The sequence below is a fragment of the Pholis gunnellus genome, assembly GCF_910591455.1.
Source record: "Pholis gunnellus genome assembly, chromosome: 15".
Lineage (NCBI taxonomy): Eukaryota > Metazoa > Chordata > Actinopteri > Perciformes > Pholidae > Pholis > Pholis gunnellus.
The window spans coordinates 1631818-1651940 of NC_136542.1; the positions used below are offsets into that span (position 1 = coordinate 1631818).

General features: G+C 44.9%; 1 protein-coding gene across 1 annotated transcript in view; it reads left to right on the top strand.

Annotated features, from left to right (window-relative positions):
- The window catches only part of LOC306707777 (transcription factor IIIB 90 kDa subunit-like), a 79869-nt gene that overhangs the window by 32643 nt on the left and 27103 nt on the right, over positions 1-20123 (top strand). Inside the window, exons 13-16 of the mRNA XM_079175385.1 lie at positions 12544-12605; positions 12957-13038; positions 13216-13271; positions 15203-15468. Coding sequence (XP_079031511.1) covers positions 12544-12605; positions 12957-13038; positions 13216-13271; positions 15203-15468 — 466 coding nt within the window. The remainder of the gene's footprint in view (positions 1-12543; positions 12606-12956; positions 13039-13215; positions 13272-15202; positions 15469-20123) is intronic.

The following is a 20123-nucleotide window of genomic DNA, read 5'->3' on the forward strand; positions in this document are numbered from 1 at the left end:
GAGTGTGATGCTGCTGTGGATTCATGCTGGTCCTGGTTTGGGTTCAGTTCTTTCGGCTAATTGTGGTGGATTTGGGGGAAGGCTAGGAGGGGGGGGGGGGGGGGGGGAAATCAATCTTTGAAGTATTAAGTGGACAGGGTGCCTTGTCATTAGGGCCGAGCCTTTCATCTGTACTCTCGTGTGTGTGTGTGTGTGTGTGTGTGTGTGTGTGTGTGTGTGTGTGTGTGTGTGGTACATTGTTGGTAGAGGGCACTGGAGGAAGAGAGAAGCTGTAATTTAGGATTCTATCAGGAAAAGAGAGCGAGAAAGGAAACAAAGTAACAAAGACAACAGTTTAGAACACGCTCGCTGTAGTTATTAAGCAAACGCAGACGAATTGTTTACGGGATATTCAACCTTCATCTCATCATCATCCTCATACATTTAAAACTTGACTTCTTTCTTTACAGGGCTCGCATAAAGGCCATAAAATAGTCCATGAATATAATATATTATAGTAAATATTGAGTGTATTTTAGTTTGATTCATTGAGCTAGCTGTCGTTAGCTCGCTTCCACGACTCATAGCATGCTAGGTAGCTAGCTTTAGCCTGTAGCATACATGCTAGCCGAGGTAGCGGAGAGGAGGAGCAACAGCTGAGACAGAATATGTTAATATGTAATTAAGATGTGTGCGTTCTTAAAATGGTGGTACGTTTAATGACTAGTGAGGGTTAATCTACTGTTTCTACCTTCTCATCAAACTCTCTGCTTTAATGCAAAGTCACTGACTGAGGCTGTAACGAATGCTGAAAATCAAACTGCAAGTTGCTTCATGTGTTATTTATGCGAGGGACGAAGTTAATATTTGTCCATCAGCCAAAAATGTTCACCTTTTTGTCAGAGTAATGAATAAAATGAGTACTTTCTTCCCTTATTTCCCCACAGTAGAAAGTAAAATGTCATCCCAAACTACCCAATTATCAATTAATAATGTTTTTAATCTGTAAAAGTAATACCTGGAGTTGCAGCGTATTGTCCTCCTATCTTTCCTTTTAGATGAAGACGTGTTTATTAGCTGAAGCAGCTGTCCGTCCCTCGTTAAACTCTGGTCTTTCTTGTCTCCCTCACTGACGGCCCGTCTGGAGGCCTTTTCATTAACTTATGGAGAAAGTGAGAGCGGCGGCGGCGGCGCCGGCACCTTCCGGATGACTTTGTCGCCTCGGTCTTCTGGGAGCCCGGCCCCGCACCATTAGAGCAGCATTGATTGAGGCGCACAGTTTTTCGCGCGGAGCACTTAGTTCAATCAATGACGTTTGCCCTGACCTTAACTACCTCAGTGAGCACAGCTCCTCCGGCTCTTGTCAAACCACTCTGCCGGTTTTTATTGCCAGAAAACGTCTGGGTGGTGGTGGGGGGGGAAAGGGCCCGTTTGAAGTGCTGTGAGCCTCTAGACTTCAGCCTGTGAAGAATCCATTTCATTTTTTTTTAAGGTCTAAATTGGTTTCGCGCCCCGTTTTTTTTGTAGCTGCTCTGCAGGTTTTTCCGCTGTGTTTAAGGAAGCCACCATCGCTCCCCAGACATGAAGTTGTTGTCCTCGAACATTTCTTCGTCCGTCCGTCCGTCCTCCTCGCTAACAGCAATTACTGCAGCGAGTCGTAGCTCTCAGCGATTCGGGGGCGTGGCAGCAGCTCTCTGACAGATCTGACAGTCAGCTCTGCTGAGTCAATTACAGTCTTTTTTTTTTTAAATGAGCAGCATCTGTCTCATCTCTCTCTGTGTCCACAGAGGAGGCGTTCAGGGATGAAGGAAAATTCAAAGTCTCATCCCGTGCTTCAGCAGCAGCACAGCTTCATCCTCAGCAGTCAGATGTGTAGAGAAGAAGAGAAGCTACTGGCTCCTTCTTGTGTTGTCTCTTTGGGTTATGCTAATGAGGAGAAGGGCCGCCCTCAGAACCAGGAGGTCACTGGTTTGATCCCAGCACCTCCCGCTCTGTGACTGATTAGAAAGCAGTTGAATGAAGCGGGGGGTTGTTGAAGAAATGCTGAGTCACACACATCTATCTGTTTGTCCTCCTCCAGTTTAAGGGACGTTGAATAATCTGTATGTCACCACACAGTAGTTATGCTGCGTTGCCATTTCGACCCATAAACCGCAGTAACGTCCTTTAGTCCTGATGTCTCGTTAACATGAAATAATCCGGCACATAAAACCCCACAACATGTTATTTCTACGCCTCCATTTTGGTACGGATTAAGCAAACAAAGTACATGTTAATCAGCGAGCTGTAGGAGAGAGCCAGGCTAGCTGTTTCCAGTCTTTATGCTAAGCTAAGCTCACCGGCTGCTGCCCGTAGCTTCATATTCATCTCAGCAAGAAAACAAATGAGCTTAGTTTCCAACGTAAACACAGCAGAAATGATCCAGGTGATGTTCAAATACCGTACGATACGTCGATAACGTGATTATTGTGACGGGCGTAGTTGTGATGTTTACGGGTTTGTGTTCGACATCATATCAGTGGTGGTTCTCACGAGTATAGTGCTGTGGGTGTGTGTGTGTGTGTGTTTGGGGGGGTGGGGGGGAGTTGAAAGACATGAATCTCAGCACCTGTCAGATAAATATTTGATTTGTGGTATTGTTCAATCAACAACAAACCTGTGGCCATCCTCTGTACAAAAACAAATGCACCGTTAATTAATAATGACTCATTACTAATCCATGAACGCTCACAAACTTATTCATTTCCTGTCTGCTGCCGGGACAGCAGGGCAGGCCTGAGTGTTTAGGAGGCCCGGGGCGGTACAGTAGAGCGTGATGGACATATGGCCGGATGGACACGACCCCAGAGGAGGAGGGCGACAGACAGACAGACAGGCAGGCAGTGACAGCGCAGAGAGACGGGCGTGTCACCGATAACACGCAGCAAAAAGTCTAATGTTTATTTCAAGCTCTCTGTGGACGGCCGATCATATGCTTTCAGTGAGTCGGTACAAGCTAAGCTGCCTCAGCAGCAGTGTGGAGGGGAATATGGAATCCGTGCGTGCGTGCGTGCGTGCGTGCGTGCGTGCGTGTGTGTGTGTGTGTGTGTGTGCAGCAGTTTGCAGTCAGTCTCTCTGGTGTGGCGGCTTCAGCGGCCCGTCACAGCAGCCGGCTGTGATTGGAGATGATGTGCGTCTTCTGGCCCGGGGAGAGAAAAAACAGGAAGCCGTCTCGTCTGCCGCCGCCAGCCTGACGGGAGATGACAGCGACCGTTTAGCAGGCAGGCAAAGGCGGGAAAGCCGCTCGCCGCTGGCTGCTACGTCACTGCACATTTCACCGGCTCAACCTCCTTCCTTCTCTACGCAGCAGGACTGGGGATGTTAGCGGGGGGGGGGGGTCCCTCACAGGATAGCGACTCCAAATGTCTGAATATTAGATTAGCTGAAGAATAATCCTCTTGTACAGACTGACATTGTGAGGATGTAGGGCCGTTGTTGTTCTGGTGAGTCTAAAATGATTTGGTATTCATGTCTTCAGGACGAGGCTCGAGTGGACGTAATTTGGACGCCACAGACTAATGTGGTGATTGAGATGCAACCTGGAGAGCTGCGACGGGTCGGCCTGGGCGGTGTGTGTGTTTTCATCTGGTTGGTAGTTGAGATGAAATGTGAAGCAAGTTGAACAAGAAGACTTAATGTGGTTTATTGCAACCTGTTCTATTTTATGGAAACCTTAACCTTAAAACCTGTGTTGTGCAGCTGGCCACAGGTGTTTGATGTCCCCATGACTCATGGTAACGGTACGCTGCTGGATGATCCTCACGAGAGAACTAGGAGGGTCTGAGCGCTGGATGTCCATGTCCACACATGAAGTAAAGACGTTCTATCTTTTGAAAGCGTCAAGACTTTCAGCTGCTTTTGGTTCAATTCAAATCGTGTTCGTGTGTCAAAGTGGCCTCTCGCTCGGAGCCGGAAGGAGAGCGGAGCGTCACGGTGGACGTCGGTGAGCCGAGGCGGTTCAGTCCTCCTCTGGATGCGGCAGCAGGAGGACTGAAGCTGAGGGAAGCTTGTAGCTGAACGGTCACTTTGAGGACGTACCGGATGGAGAAGTCCTTCTTGGGTCTTTCATTCTCATATTGACATTCCTTAAAGTTTTAAGCTGATTCCTTCTCAACCCTGGAAACGGCTCTTGTCAAAACAAAACTCTCCTCAAGGTCCAATAGCAGCTCCTCTGGAGTCAGTCCAGCTGTCGGGGAATTACACATTTTATTCTTTTTCTCAGCATTTTTAAGGACTTCTGGTCCATGTTGTCTTATCATCTGTCACCGTCAATATAAATCCTTCAGGCTGTAAAGACGGTATATAAACAAACTGTACATAAACATCCAGTCCATGTATTTGTATGTGTTTTTATAGTTACAACCTATAGAACACTTTATATAGAGTAGAATTTTTACCTAATTGTATTGTTTTTTTAGTTTTTTTTATATATATATATATATATATATGTATTTCTTCTCTTTTTGTTGTTTGAAAATGCTAAACGTTTGGATCACATTTAAACATTTTTAAGCTGAACATACCATAATGCGTTGCAGCTCTTCGTCAGGGAGCTCCGCTGCTTCTCATCGCTTCATTGTTGGGTGCATGTGAGACACAGACTGCTGATTCATCAGCGTGGTAACGGCAACATTTGGTTAAACATTCTTGTGGCAGTCATCTGACATTTCAGATGTTTGGATTTCTCGTGCACAACAATGCTCACATTTAACAGTTTTTTTGTGTGACGGCGTTCTTGAAATTCCTCCTCCATCAAAGAGTCTTTTCAGTTCATCTCCGGATATTCTGACATTGTAGACTCACTCAGTGCTGATGATTAATTCATCCTCCTGCGACGTTACAGAATGTCCTGGAGGGAAAAAATAAAATAGGCCGAATATTGAAGCGGGACAAAATGACGGGACGCGTCTTTGATCTGAGACATTTACTCAGAATGTGGAGAACTTCACTCGTACTGTTGAAGAGATCCGTCACTTTCAGTGCAAACACTCGTCTGAGAGGACGCACACAGCCACACATGCTCATAACAATGGAAACAGAAGTGACGTAATGTCTGCTGATCCCGTCTGAAACTGGACTGTGTTTACGGGACAACAGTTCAGTTTATTCTGGACTCCAAATAGATCTTTACTCGTTTGATGAAATGCTCCAAACAACGTTTTGTTTCACTGCCCACTTACCAAAAGATCTTCATGTGTGTGTGCAGACCATAGACTAACCCGTCGTCAGCCATTGGTTTATGTACTGCCGCTTTGAAGCCTCGAATTCAGCGATTTCACCGTCGCCATCTTGGATTACAGTCTTCGCCATTTCTTTTTTTTTTTTGTCAACCAATGAACGGAATTTACCATAGTCGGATTGTAGAGGAGTGACGTAGAGACGCCGTATACGTCTCTGGTAGAAACCTGTCAATCACTGTGTAGCCCCGCCCCTAAAGCATCCCCTGCTTTATGGTCTGTTTGACTCTAAATGGACCATCATTTACTAAATGAACATCATGCTGTATTGAAGAAGACTTGAAACTAGAGATTGAGACCATAAACTCATGTTTACTGAGGTAATAAATCAAGAGAGAAGTAGTCATTTTCTCATAGACTTCTATACAACCAGAGGAGTCGCCCCCTGGTGGACACTAGAGAGAATGCAGCTTTAACACATGAAGCATCGGCTTTACTTGGCAGACCCGGAGGTTGCCGCCTGGTTCAGACTGAACGCAAAGTTCATTTTTCCTTTTTTGAAAGAAAAACCTTTTTTTAGGGTTAAGATCCTTCCAACAGTCATGTTGGTTTCTTTTAAATCACAAAGGCAATAGTTTCCTTAAAAGCCTGAACGAAGCCCTCACTACACAGGTATCAGAGCACAGGTCATGTAGCTGTGTCCTTTAGCTTGTACATCAAACACATTGAGTAAAAAAAGTTCAGAAAGTATAAAAAAGTCCTAAATCTACCATAAAACGTTTCCACTTTGCAAAGGTGGAAGAGTTACTCTTTGTTTATCGGCTCTTCTTCTCCAGGTGCGTCCAGGTGACCCCGCGGTCGAGGTCACACGGTGCTGCACGTGTTCACAATGGAGACGAATCAATTCATTAAAATATCACAAATGCCATCTCGGTTATGACACGGCAATGAAATGTCATGACGGGCCGCAGTCCCTGATGCTCGTTTAATAATCTAACACATTCACACAACACAAGCTAATTAAAAAGTCAAACCCAGTCTGCAATTTAATCAACTGACTTTTTCTATTTCTACGTAAAACTTTGCTCGTTTGGACGGAAACAAACCTGTTAACAGTTCAGAGTGTTCGTACTTCTGCCCTGAGGGTTATGTTTACTGTCTGGTTTGTCTTTTAATTAGGATATCTCACAAATATTAAGATTAGTTTTTAGTGAAAGTTGGTGGAAAGCTCTGGGTGCAGATCTGAATCAAGTACAGATTGTTAACGATATGCAAATCCGTCACTTCTTAATGTTTTTGCTGTTTCTTAAAAAACTGCTGCGCTTGTTTTGTAACTTTGGAAGCACTTGCAGACTTTGTTACTCGGTTTGTTGCCCCACAAACTCCTACTGAAGACTTCTTTAAGACCTTTAATAGCATCTCACAGCTCAGTAAGTACAGCTGCTCTTTGTCAAACAGGAGGAAATGGAGCATTTGTTTGGGACTATTTTCAGTGGCGGATTAATCCACATTTGTACACCAAGTACACAGAGTACGGACAAGAACGCATATTGAGAAAAGGCCCGATGATCATGTAAGACAGTGTGTGAGTGGACAGCAGGGCCGTCTTTCAATCAGAGGGTTGGCGGTTCAAACCCCGGCTCCGGTGCCACTGGTTGCATGTAGTTGTGTCCTTGAGCAAGACACTTAACCCCAAAAATTGCTCCCGTAGCTGTGCCTGTGGTATGATAAACATCAGATGTGTAATTCATGGCACAATTCTAATGAGATAACAACAAATATCCGTCTCTCGCCGTTGACTACTGTACGTATTTATTTCTGAAATAAGGTCCCGTGGGGGGGACACCGGAAAGGGGCGGGGCTTCTCCTCTCTATAAGATAATTACTGTACAAACAAAAAGTCTAATCGTCCACCAGCTCCCCATTCTGCTTCTGGAGGAGGAGGAGCAGGAGGAGGAGGAGGAGGAGGTTGTTGTTGAGTGGGCGTACTCGGTCTGGGCGTCTGGAAGGTTGGGAGGTGATGTTTTAATGGGCTCTCCCGTGTCAGTGAGGCTCTAGCACTCTATTTATTGCCTCGGCTGGCTGGTTATTTCTCCGGGGCAGAGCTGGCACCGAGCCTTATTACCTCATGCTGCTGCGGGGGGGCGGGGGGGGGGGATGTTTTTTGCATTTAAAGCACTTTACTGAAAACGTGATGGATGTCTTGGCATGAGTGCAACAGTAGAACAGGAGGTGAAGAGTGAACGCTGCGGATAAAACATGGCTTCACTGTTTATTCCAGAATAAAGAGAAAAGTGATCTGCAGGTTAATTAAGTTCTCTTAATAATTAATAAGTGGACTCACATTGTATGTGTGATATAAGTTTTGACAATAATCATTACAATTATGTGACATCTTAGTTATCAAAGTTTAGCTCTCCCTTAAAACGTTCCTGTTCTTTAATGAATGACGTCTTTATAATTCTTTAATAATCCGTTAACGGAGATGCTGCAGGTTAATAGGACTCGCATATTATCTAATAACTATCATCATGAGACCTGTTGATCACTAACGTTGAGGCAAACGTCCTGAATATTTAAATATGCAAATGAGGCATTATCTAATGGTAACTTTTGGTTAGAATAAATCTACAGATTCAAAAAGACAAAGTAGTAAAATAAAACATGAAATGTGTGTTTGGATGTTTGAAAACAAGACGAAGTTATAGAAGTGAAATAGCCCCAAACCTGTTTTCTGGTTATAGCTTTAAATATTTAGCGATTTGTTGTCCTCATTTTATATTATTTAAGATTGAATACTTAGTTTCTAGGTTACTCTGCAGTATTTTTGTGGACTATCGTCCGTTTCATCTCTTTGCAGAAGCTCATTCTGCTGCAGTCGCTTTCACTTTTACCTTTTCGACAGTCCGCCGTCTAAAAGAGTCCTGACAAATTGAAACGTCTCCCTTCATGCCTCCCTCTCCTCCCCCGTGGGGGGGTTGGGGGGGAGGGGGGGGGGGCATGTAGGAGAGGATCAGGATTGTTGCTGACATCAAGCACTGCGAGTCCGGATAACGTGGGCTCCTTTTTGAAGTGTGGATGATGGGTGATCCTGCACACAGCTCCATTCATCCTCCACACACACACACACACACACACACACACTCTCACACACTCTTTGTTTTTGTAAAGGAGGCGGTGTGGAGCAGTCAGCAGACTCCTTGTAATTTAGCCGGCATGACTTTTTTTTTTATTCCTCCTTTTCTGTCTCCTCAGATCTTAAATGAAGCGGGATTAGAAGGAGATCAGTGAGTCTCCCGCCTCCTCTTTTTGTCTCAACCGTTCTCCTCCTCTTTTCTGTTTTCATCTTCTTCCTCTCCACGTCTTCCCTCTCGTCCTTTTGTGTCTCCTCCTCCTCTCAGCTGCTCTGCTCGTTGCTCCATGTCTTCCCTCCTGCTGGTTTTCTCCATCAGTCTCTTTGTCTCATTCTTCTCTCTTCATCTTTGTCTCTCTACTTCTTCCTCCTTCTTTCTCCGCTGTTGTCTCTGCGTCTCTTTGGCCTTTTTCTTCTGCACTTTTTCTCCATTCTTCTTCCTGTCTCTTGAAGGACACAGCTGGCGATATTTGTATTTTTCTTGTCGACGTGTCCCGTGAAAAGAGCACAACCGTGTCCTCTCGTTAGCCTGACGATGGGATTTAGACGTCACGTCACAAAAGTCACCTTCAGCAGAAGAAACAGAATTCCCCCGAAAAGTCCAAAACCAACGACAAATTGATCTGCTAACAAGTATAGATAGATATAGATATAGATAGTGTTTTTAAGGGAACGGAGAGAGAAGAGGAACACCTTTTCATATCGACACACACAGGAAGCAGATTAATAATAATTAATTGCCGCAGACAGACTTCACATTGTTGCCTAATTTCTTTAACTGTAAATACTCACTAGAGCATCAAATGTGAATTAATCCGCCGCCGCAAATAGTTCCCATCAAACGTTTCCTCCCGTTTAAGCGACGTTTTGCTTAGAAACTGCACTGACTGGAGCTGTACTTTTATTTCAAATGAAGCTACATATTTATAATAAGTTTTTAAAAGTTTGGGGTTGAGAGCCACAGACAGGAAGTCAGATCTTACTGAGAGATGCTTTCTTGAGTTTGGTCTTTTTCCTGAGATTTGTTGACACCAAGAAACACAAAGAACACCACCAGCCTTCTCCTTTGATCTCTCCGTATCGCTCACTTTCTATGTTTAGCTCAATCTCTCCCCCTCCCTCCCCCTCTCTCTCTCTCTTTTAAATCTCTTGTTCTCTCCCTCCCTCGCCGCCTTCAAAAGGCCGTCTCCTTCACCTGTTAGCGTTCGTTCCTTCAGGGCACATTCTCTCTGTTTCTTTGTGTCTTCTTCTTCTTTGGTATTGGAGAGGCCTCTGCGGTGAAGCATCTTATTCTCCTGACCACATCAGACAGGCCAGCCGCCGCCGCCGCCTGGGACACAGCGAGGTGTGGGAGACGGGGGAGGAGGAGGAGGGGGAGGGTTTAGAGAAGTTCACCTGGGGTCGGGTTACCCGTCTGTGAGGACCAGGAGAGAACGTGGAACACAGAGGATGGAACAAACCGGCCTTCCTCGGTTTGTCACCGGGACGCCCAAACAAACCCGTCGTCATTCAACACTCTGTGAAGGATTTTAATATCTTGAAGGTCTCATGGCAGTTTGTTTTCATTATTGATTTAATGTGACGAGTATTTTCTTAATCGGTGGAATGTTTAGTCCATAAAGGTGGAAGAACACTCGCTATGATTTCCCAATTCCTACCATCTTATACCAGCTTTTCCCTTCATCTCTTGTACGAAGTGTTTTCTTGCCTCAGAGTGCTCTCTGTTGTAGAACGGATCCTTTTCTCCTCTCGCCTCAGTATGAGGTGAGAGATGCGTTCCAGATGGATTTACTGACACGAAAAAAAAGATGTTTGGGGAATCCTGTTATGTCTTTTTCTTTCTGTATTGATATGCAGGCAGAGCTGGATCTCTGAGTTACTGAGCTGCTGCCAGAAGACCTCGGGCTTCTTCTGTCAGCCTGGACAGTGAAAGGAAACTGGTTTCTCCCCTCACGGTCATCAGGGAGCTGCTTCCTGTTTTCCTTCAGGATTCAGAAGTTTGGCGAACGTGCTGCAAGTCTTTGCCACTTTATTTTGGCCGTTAACGAGATGATGTAATCCACTTCTTTTTATCAATTGAATCTGTGATGATTAAAGCACGAAACGCTCAACTCATAACCAGGGGTGAACGTAGACCGGTACGGTCCAGGTCTCCGTACCACTAACAGAAGTGTCGCAGTACGTAGTCCAGGAAAAACACACATACATACAACAACCCGTCAAGAAACGCAACTCCTAACGTCTGATCCATTAACGGTTAGTTACCTCTGCAAAAGAGAGTTTTTTTGGGTCTGTTTGTACCGGGGATAACCTCCGTTTCTGAAAAGTAAAGCCGATGCTTCATGTGTTAAAGCTGCATTCTCTCTAATGTCCACCAGGGGGCGACTCCTCTGGTTGTATTAAAGTCTATGAGAAAATGACTCTACTTCTCTCTTGATTTATTACCTCAGTAAACATTGTAAACATGAGTTTATGGTCTCAATCTCTAGTTTCAAGTCTTCTTCAATACAGCATGATGTTCATTTAGTAAATGATGGTCCATTTAGAGTCACACAGACCATAAAGCAGGGGATGCTTTAGGGGCGGGGCTACACAGTGATTGACAGGTCTCTACCAGAGACGTATACGGCGTCTCTACGTCGTTTGGGGCCTTTTATGTGGAGTTCAAATAACCGGAATAAATGTGTTCAAGACGGAAGAACAACTCAAAAAGAAGCGAACGCAACGAAACACTGACGTGCATTTTGATTTGATCCTGAACACACTGAAGTCAGATGAACGACTTCCTGACTCGGGAGCGCTTGAACGCACCGTTGTCTTCACACTCTGGACGGAGACCTTCTGTCTCCTCTCTACAGGGTTAATAAAAGGACTAAAATGCAGAAAAATGAAATGAAATTTTTCCAATCTTATATTTCTACCTTACCTTACCTACACCCGATATATAATCTGGATCCTGAGGTCTGCAGATTCGTCTTCTACGCTCAACCAAGAACAATTTCTGTGGGTTTGATGAAATTAGCGAGTGTAGATATATCAAAGCCAGACTGAATAATGACTCCCTCCCTTGGACCGGTGTTATCAGCTCTTAGTCTCGCTGTCTCGCTGCCTCCCGGAGCTGCCAATCTCTCCCAGGGATTGTCTCCATCTTATCTCACCCCCCTTCCCCCCACACACACACACACACACTTCACGGAGAGGAAGCTCTTAGAGGGCTGGGCCCGACAGATAGCGACTGACCTGTCTCTTCCCTCTGGAGCGTTTTTTCCTTTTTTAAACCCGCTAACTGAACTCAACTGGCTGACTGGATTACCTCCGCGGCTGCGTCCCCGCCTCCCTGTCTGTGCACCTGTCTCTCCGGTGTCACGTCTTTGAAGATGCCGCCATGTTCGGGGGGGTTTGAACTCGAGGGAGGAGGAGGAGGGTCCCCTGTGAACGTGCCAAAGGCAGAAAAGCTGACAGAAGTTAAACGACTCTCATAAAGCTGCCGTTTGCCACCTCGTGAAAACATCTCTCTCCATCTCTGCTCCTTGTGATTGACCGTCTGATGTCTGCAGGCAGCCGGAGATTCACTTTGTTCCTAAAAAAACATCTAATCAAGGTGGAGGATCTTTGGAGTGAAAGCTGTTGAATTTCATCGTGATGGTTTTCTTCCACTCACTCCCTCCTTTTTTGTTTCCTTTTATCAAAGTCAATCACATTTTCTTTGAACCTTTTTTTCTTCCAAAACGTGTCTTTCCCCTGAGGGGCGAATTCAAAAGCCTTTTCTTTTATCAACACATTACAAAATGTCTGTGTCACTCTCGCAATCAGCTCCATCACGTCAAGAGACGCAGGTGAAGAACGCCGCACTGTGTGTGTGTGTGTGTGTGTGTGTGTGTGTGAAAAATGCAAATTTGCCGTTTCAGCATCTCCTGAAAAATAAAAAGGCGCCGCTGCTGCAATCTAGGAAGCGTATCGTAATTGAAAAGGAAGCGTGTTTCAGGTAGATCGGCTTTAACGCGAGTTAAGCCTATTAACGTCTTATCAGAAGTCACGGTGCGTTTATTAACCCTCGACGGAAGAGGCTCCACAAGGAAGAAGATGCAGCAGGGATGGGTTTATTTCTTCCACCAGCTGCTGTTTCCTGTTTTCTTCCCTCCGGGACGTCGAAGCTACCGTGAAAGTGTGTGTCGGAGCAAATGTTCTGAATGTGATTGTTGTGTTCGGTGACAGATGGTGACGCTGACGGCGGGGAGCTGGACCTGAGCGGGATAGACGACAGCGAGATAGAGCTGGTACGTACCTCCGGTTCAACGTGCACACGCTCCTCAGGTCTTCTGCTTCCTGCTGAGCTAAACGCTCGATCCTGAAGATGCTTTAATAGACTGTTTTAAACTGCTGTTGTGATTCATTTATAATGTTAAATTGTGTTAGAGGGATGTTTTTTGAACATTAAAACAGGTTTTTGAGTTTGATCACAGGGCAACGATTAAAATAAGTGATTTTTTTTTTTAACATTTGTGCTCTTTTCTTTTAAAAGAAAGATTAAAGGATATATACACACACACGCACAAGCTACAGACATCTTAGATCAAGAGACAAAGTATTTGTCCAGTCATGTGTTTGTTCTCTCTGCCTCGCTGCAGTATCTGCTGAGTGACCATGAAATCCAGGTGAAGACGGCGCTGTGGATGGCAGAAAACTCCGACTACCTCAAAGAGCAGAAAGGTACTTTTTATTTGCCCGAGTCGTCCCAGAACGCTCCTTCGTGTCTCAGTGTTTGATCAGACGAACAGAGTTCAAACCTTTCATGTGAACCTACCGGAGTCCTGTGTTAATGTCCCGTCGTGTTGATGTTGTTCTCTCGGGCTTTTTAAATGCTCAGTTTCTTGTTTCTGCTTTCAGAGAAGGAAGCAAAGATAGCGAAGGAGAAGGAGCTCGGGATCTACAAAGAGAAGAAGGTAACGGCGTTCAGCTTTCACAGCTTTAAGACTCAAAACTGTTCAAATGGTCTGTGAGCATCTGTTCGTCAGAGAGAAAGAAACAGTCGGATGAGATGCAACACAAAGGTATCCAACCTCCAGAAGCTGTAATCCAGAATCTGCACCCCGTCATAAAACCAGTATTATCACCTGAACGCGTTGGTTCTTACTCTACTCATTCGACTTTTCAGACCTAAAATCAAGAATCTGCCTCGTGTTTGAGCTTTTAAATTGTTTCGTTCTCTTAAGAATGAGGAGAATTTCCTCGTAAACACTCAGTTCATCAAAAATCACCAAATTTGGAGCGACAGTAATAAAGAACCGGGACCTTTCACGATGACTCAGCATCCTGCATCTTTGGCTACAAGAACCGCATGTTTTCATATTTATTTGACACATTTGATTTTAATCTCTTGAGTTGCACATTGTGCTGCTGGCACTTTTAATTGTATTCAAGCAGTCGACCTGTAGTTATTCTACAGGGCCGCACGGATTAAGATTTAGCCGACTCGGCGCTATTGATCAGCCGGGCTTTAATCTACTCCGAAAGAAAGATTCATTTCATTATCGATTACTCTGTCGATTTGTTTTTCTACACAACGTCAGAAAACTGTAAAACATGTCCGTCACAGTTCCCCAGAACTCAAGACGACGTCTTCATATTGTTTTATCCAAAACCAAAAGATACTCAAATTGTAATGTAATATATAAAACTGAGGAAAGCAGCAGTTTGCCAAGCTTTGATTTCTTTCCTTTTAAAGTACGATTCAAAGAAATATGCAGTCGTCAGAGATGCGCAGACGTCCGTCAGGTGGGCAGACAGACGCGTGTTTAGTCACGAGGAGACTGTGAGACAGATGCAGAGAGAGACAGACGGATAATGAGATGGACTGGACACAGCGAGTCCTGTCACACTGGTTCCCGCTCATATCCCATTACTGGTTTTGGCACCAGGCCTTTGTTAGACCCAACATCTGTTCACTGGTTTTAACTGGCTGGATTAACTGCAGATGTAATGAGACATGCAGCCTCCTGACAGCCCCGATCCAACGCTGTGCTTTCACCGTCAAACGACTGCACAAATGAATAAAACGGAGGTTCTCGTTACGTGTCTGACTCTTAACATCCCGAGTTGATTTAGCCGCCGTTATAAAGGGATCAATTTACTGTCGGCGCAGGATTTACAGTTTAAATTGCCTGAAATTTAAGAAAGTTGTGAGATTTAAAACCACGTCGTTTGTTTTCAAAAGTTAGTTTTCAGGAAAGAGAGACTGGTCTGATCTGACGCGGTAGTTTGCGTGGAGGTCACGGTGAATGTGGAATAACTGAATGAGGTGATGACCCCAATCTGAGGTCCTAATTGAGATAAATGGCTGATTACAGAAATGTGTTCAGCTGTACGTTTGCTTGCAGATGATGTTCCTCTGGAAAAGAAATCTCTCCCATCTGCGACCTAATTGGTCTAATAAGAAGACAAAATGTGTGCAGATAGCCTTCGACCCTCGTCTGCTGTGGAATTGGAGTAAATTGAGTGAAGATCGACTACGAGCTCCTGATTTTGTTTTAGAAATGTGTCTCAGGCAGCGTACCTGCTGAACACCAGCGTGTTAGCACGCTGACGTTAGCATGTAGCTCAAAGTACAGCCTCACATCTACAGATGCTTTCTCGTTGGTCAGACTTTTCTTAAAGAATAGAGTTGAGTGAATATTTTAAATATATTCATTATTGATCATTTAATGCATGAAGATGATTTCATACAAACGGTTGTTATTCCTCAAGATCAGAAGAAGGTCGCCAACATGGCGGCTCACGGAATAAAGTTCAAGCCGCGTATCAGCTGTTCTGAAGTTCCTGAAATAACGGATCATAATCATTATGATAACGGTTCTTCTCTCAACACCCCCGACAGCCCAGAGGACCCTCGAGGAAGCACCCTCCGATCCGAGCCAACACCGCGGACGAGGCCATCGGGAAGATGCTGGAGCAGAAGAAGATCTCCACCAAGATCAACTACGACGTCCTGAAGGACCTCAACATCAAGCCCCCCGCCAGCCCGGCCCACAAGGCCGAGTCCCCGAAGAGGGAGCCGTCCGCCGCCAGACTGACGGGACGCAACCGCAATCCTCCCCGAGCTCCTCTCAGCCTCAGCACGCCGCTCAGCAGCCTGGGGAAGAGGTTGGTGGACGCCATCTTTTTATGCTTTTCCTTTTTCAGGTTTGATCGGAGGTTGTGCCTGGTTTCTTTAGAATAAACCACCAAATATATTCCGGTTTAGTTGACCGAGAGATTCAACCACTTTTTCCTCAACTGAGAAAAGCTCTTAACGTCTTTGATGATAAAGTCACTAAAGACTTTTCTCTGAATACAAAAAACACTCTCACACCGTTTCTCAGAGCATCCAGAAGTCATTCTGGGAAATGAAGAAATAATGAGGACAAATCAGGGTTCAGGGAACGAAATATCAAAGCTCTTAGTGTTATGGTTGAAATGGTGACATTTTAAATGTGTGTGTGTGTGTGTGTGTGTGTGTGTGTGTGTGTGTGTGTGTGTGTGTGTGGGGCCTGGTATTAAAGTTTAAGATGAAGCCAAAAACAAAGATGACTCACGGACGGTGACTTCGTCTTGTTTTGGGCTTTTTTTTTCTTGCACCAGTTTTTGACATTTTACAGATTGATTAAATGAATGATTAGTTGAACATAATCTACTTCTCTTCTGCTGCAGTTGGGAGATACGATCGACTCTGACTAACAGCGGTCGAGTCAATCAATCGGCTCGTGTTGCTGTGGACGTGAAGTCCATATTACAAAAAGAGGGTTGAATAGATAAAACGTGAAGGAAAATGTTTTAAAAAAAAGATGATATAAACATGAATTCATCCGGTCATTAAAGTGATAAATACACTTTAGCTCCTGTACGATCTGATGCACCTTTAATGTGGAGTTCCCCTTTAAGAACAAATCCTCATTCTGCACATTCATCTCTTTTCCTGATGCGTGTTGAGTAAACAGGACCTCCGTGAGGATAACAGCTGTTGTGCTGTCGTCTTCAAGATGCCCGTCGTGTTAAATACTCCAGATTTTAATCAGTTAATTACTCTGTTAAACACTGTTACCTGCTAAGTCAACCAGCAGCTCCTTCCCTCCGCTCAGAAACAACACCTAGAGTAGACGAATCCATATTTAATTACGTTTGCTCAGTCCCTCAAACCGGTAAATAATCCTCGGAGCAAACGGCAGATGCTCGACTGGATGAAGGCGAGGTGGACGGAGAGTGTTTGCTCGCGGCTGATGCGACGCCGGACGCTCCTCGTCTGCCAAAACACGAGGTTTTTGCTTTCTGGCACGTGACGGCGGCTTCGCTCCGTAACGATGAGGCGGCACTTCTCCCGTCGCCCAGAATAATCACCTGCGACAGGAGGACAGATGCTCAGTGTAGTGTTTCTCTCTCAACTCTTGTGGGATTTTGTCTCCGTCCACCTTCTCTGCCAGGATTTGTCTCTGGCTGCTGCCCCCCCCCCCCCCCCATGCATTCACCGGCCTGATCCACGGCCTTTCAGACCACTTTAATGGGTTTTCTGCAGCGAGGAGAAAAGCTGCAGTTTGTTTGGTGTAGGTGGAAATTGGTTTCCTATGGTTCTGTTTTTAAAACCCTCTCAGTTAATGTTGGTTTTAGGGACCATCTTGACGCTTTATAGGAGTCCTGTAGAGGCAGCTGTTTAGTGATTAAGGCCCCCCCCCCCCCCCCCCATCCTCCATCGTGGTTCGTCATCTGGTTGCAGTTTGCTAGACCTCCGTTAAACCCCGTCCTGAGCTCTGTCATAATTCACTATGTGGTCTCAGACCCACCGAGCAGTTTGATAAGTCGGCTTATTTTTGTAATTCATTGCAGTTTGGGAGTCTTTTCAGCACCAGTTTCTCTTCAAGTCAAATAAAATGCATTTATAAAACGCTTTATCTGAAGTGTTCCATCACTCGGCTCTCAACGGTGCAAACAAGAGAACACACTGTTGAGACTTTGAGAATTCTGTTTGTGTACAAAAGAAGGTGAAACGGGTCAAATATGGAAGACTTTAAGCACTTCTCTCACTGAAATGTTCAATGACTTGTGCTGATGATGATTTCTTTGGAGGGCTGTGGCTCAAGAGTGAGTCCTTCTTTATTCTGATGGTTTGTGGTTCAATCTGCAGCTCCTCTTCCCCACGAGTCCTTCAGCAGGACACTGAACCCCAAACGCCTCGATCCACCACTGCTGTGGTTTCTGTTATCCGCCTTTTAAACCAGCCAGCGATTCATTGGAAGTTTCTGTTATTACAGACAACTGAAAAAACAGACAGTAGAAAATGAAAAACAGAGAAATAGGACCAAAAAGAAAGAAACAGACAGAAAACAACGGAAAATAAAACGGATGTTTATTGATACTACAAACCCTGAAAATACAAACATCTAAAAAAGATTTACAAAATAATGAATACTGAGGAAATATGCACGGAAAAAACCTCTAAGACAAAACAGAAAATCAAAGAAATGGGAAGAAATAAGCCTCAGAAACACAAAATCAACACAAATTGGAAGTTCATCCTCGTCACTTTAAACACGAGGAAAATACAACATAACAGATAAACTGAAAAGAACTAAAGAAGCAGAAAATGAACTTGAGAAACCTCAGATTCTGGACCACAGCCAGTAGAGAGCCTCCGTCTCAGGGGAACGACATCACACTCTTCCTCGTCCTGATGATTGATGACTCAGATTATGACACATTACAGCACTCCCCGTTTAGAAGGTGGTAATGTGACGCTCCATTGATCGGAGTCCACAGGGAGGTCAGAGGTCGGCCTGGGCCGGGTGGAGCTGGCAGGGTGCGGTGCGGCGTCTTGCTCGAGGACACTCCAGCAGCAGAGTGTGTGTCTGTCTGATGAGGCTTTAATCTGCATCCTGCTGCTCGAGTGTCTCATTCATCCTCGTGACGACGCTGAAGGACGGACCGTAACGGGAGAGCCCGGACGACTAAATGAAAACGCTTTTATTTTGAAGGGGCCTCCTCCACGTCTCCATCATGATGGAGCTGCACTATGAATCATCTGAAGATCACAATCTCATTTTTAAGTATGGAATCTGACACGTTCTGCATTAGTGGAGAGATCCAATGCATCGACTGGACGAGTTCCACTTTTCTCTAAAACAAGACATTCGACTTGACAAAGACACGAGCTACTGTTGAAACGTGATATTGGTTTTATTCTTTCTGTCAATAAGGTCTTCTTTAACAAAGATTCTTTTTAAAAAGGATAACTTAGCCGACAAATGTAACTTTTGAAATCGTGTTGACCCCAAAACAAATATTAAATATAGAATCTTTCCGATGTTTTATAGACTAAACGATTAATCATCGGCAGATTAAAGGGCCAGTGTGTCGCATTTCAGGGGACTTGTGTTGTGGAATATTTCTATGTAGATGCGGGATAAGAGTTGATTAAATAGACAGAGTCTGATAAATGCTCAAAGTATTGTGTCAATTTAATGCTTGCAAGCAGGAGAGTGGGCACACAGACACGTATCTCAGTGAACTGTGCAAACCACTGTCAAAGAAATACAAGGCACATCATGTTTTATGCATACAAAAGGTCACGCCTTTAGTGACCTCACAAAAAGGGAGTATAGGGTCTCTGGACATGGGTTGATTTGTTTCTGCTCCTTATCTGTTATCTCCAGGTGCGATCAACTGGGGGTCAGTTCATGCAGAAACAGGAAACAGTGGTTCCCTGTTTCTCCTTTTAGTGTGCATGTAAACATCAACACTGGAGAACAGGACCTAGGTTTTATGACCTGATTCACCTCTGTAGGAATGCAGTGTTTATCTGCATCTCGTACCTTCCCCTCAGTAGAACACCCATCTTCCAAAACATCCCAATATACTAGAATATATTTTACCATTACACTTGTTGGCAGAAACGGAACATAATACTCATAACTATGTTTTCATTGGTTCATAATCACCTGAAACTAAGAATCCTTGTTTTTGTTCTCTTACAATGAGCCCTTCATATCTACACAGGGAGCAGAGTCCACCATGTTTTCTACGGTAGCCCAGAACGGACAAACCAAACACTGAGGCCACCGTAGTTCTCTACGCGCTCGTGGAACTGTAGTTTAACGTGAGCTGCAGAGCGGCACAGCTAAATCCTGCACACTGAACCACCGTTGATGAAAAGAATCGTTCGTTGCATAAAGGAGAGAACACTCTCGAGTCCAGAGAGCGACTGAACTCTGAGGTTTGAACTGTGATGCGTTCAGCAGTGCTAACCCTCCACGTCTGTTGTGAACTTTGAGGAGGAGCTTTGCCACGAAACCAAACCAACAACAAGCGACGGAGGCCATCGGAGCTGAGAGAGGCTGCTGGATTTGAGCCGCTCCAGTTGGCTAATGGCCGCTGCATCTCCTCCATGAATGAAGGAGCATCTCCGGTTTCATTGTTTTGGCTTTCATCCGTCTGAAGACCCGTTACGAGACCCGTCTGCTGTTGTGTTTTTAAGAATGGACGCTCTCTCCCGGAGTGTTTCGACCCGTTTGAATTTTTAAACGACGCGTTCCCGTCTCTCGTCAATGAATCATTCATCGGCGTCGCTGTTGTGAATCATTCATTCTGCACTTTCTTTCATTCTTTTTCTTCCTGAATGGAAAAAAAAATCCATTTAACACAAATTGCTGAACTCTGCACTTTGTGGCGTTGGATGCACAACAATGTTGTCAGACCCCTGCGCTTGTGTTTCAGCAGCAGCGCTACCCTGGAGCCATTAGGAGCAGGAGGAAATGCCCCGAGGCCTCGCGAGG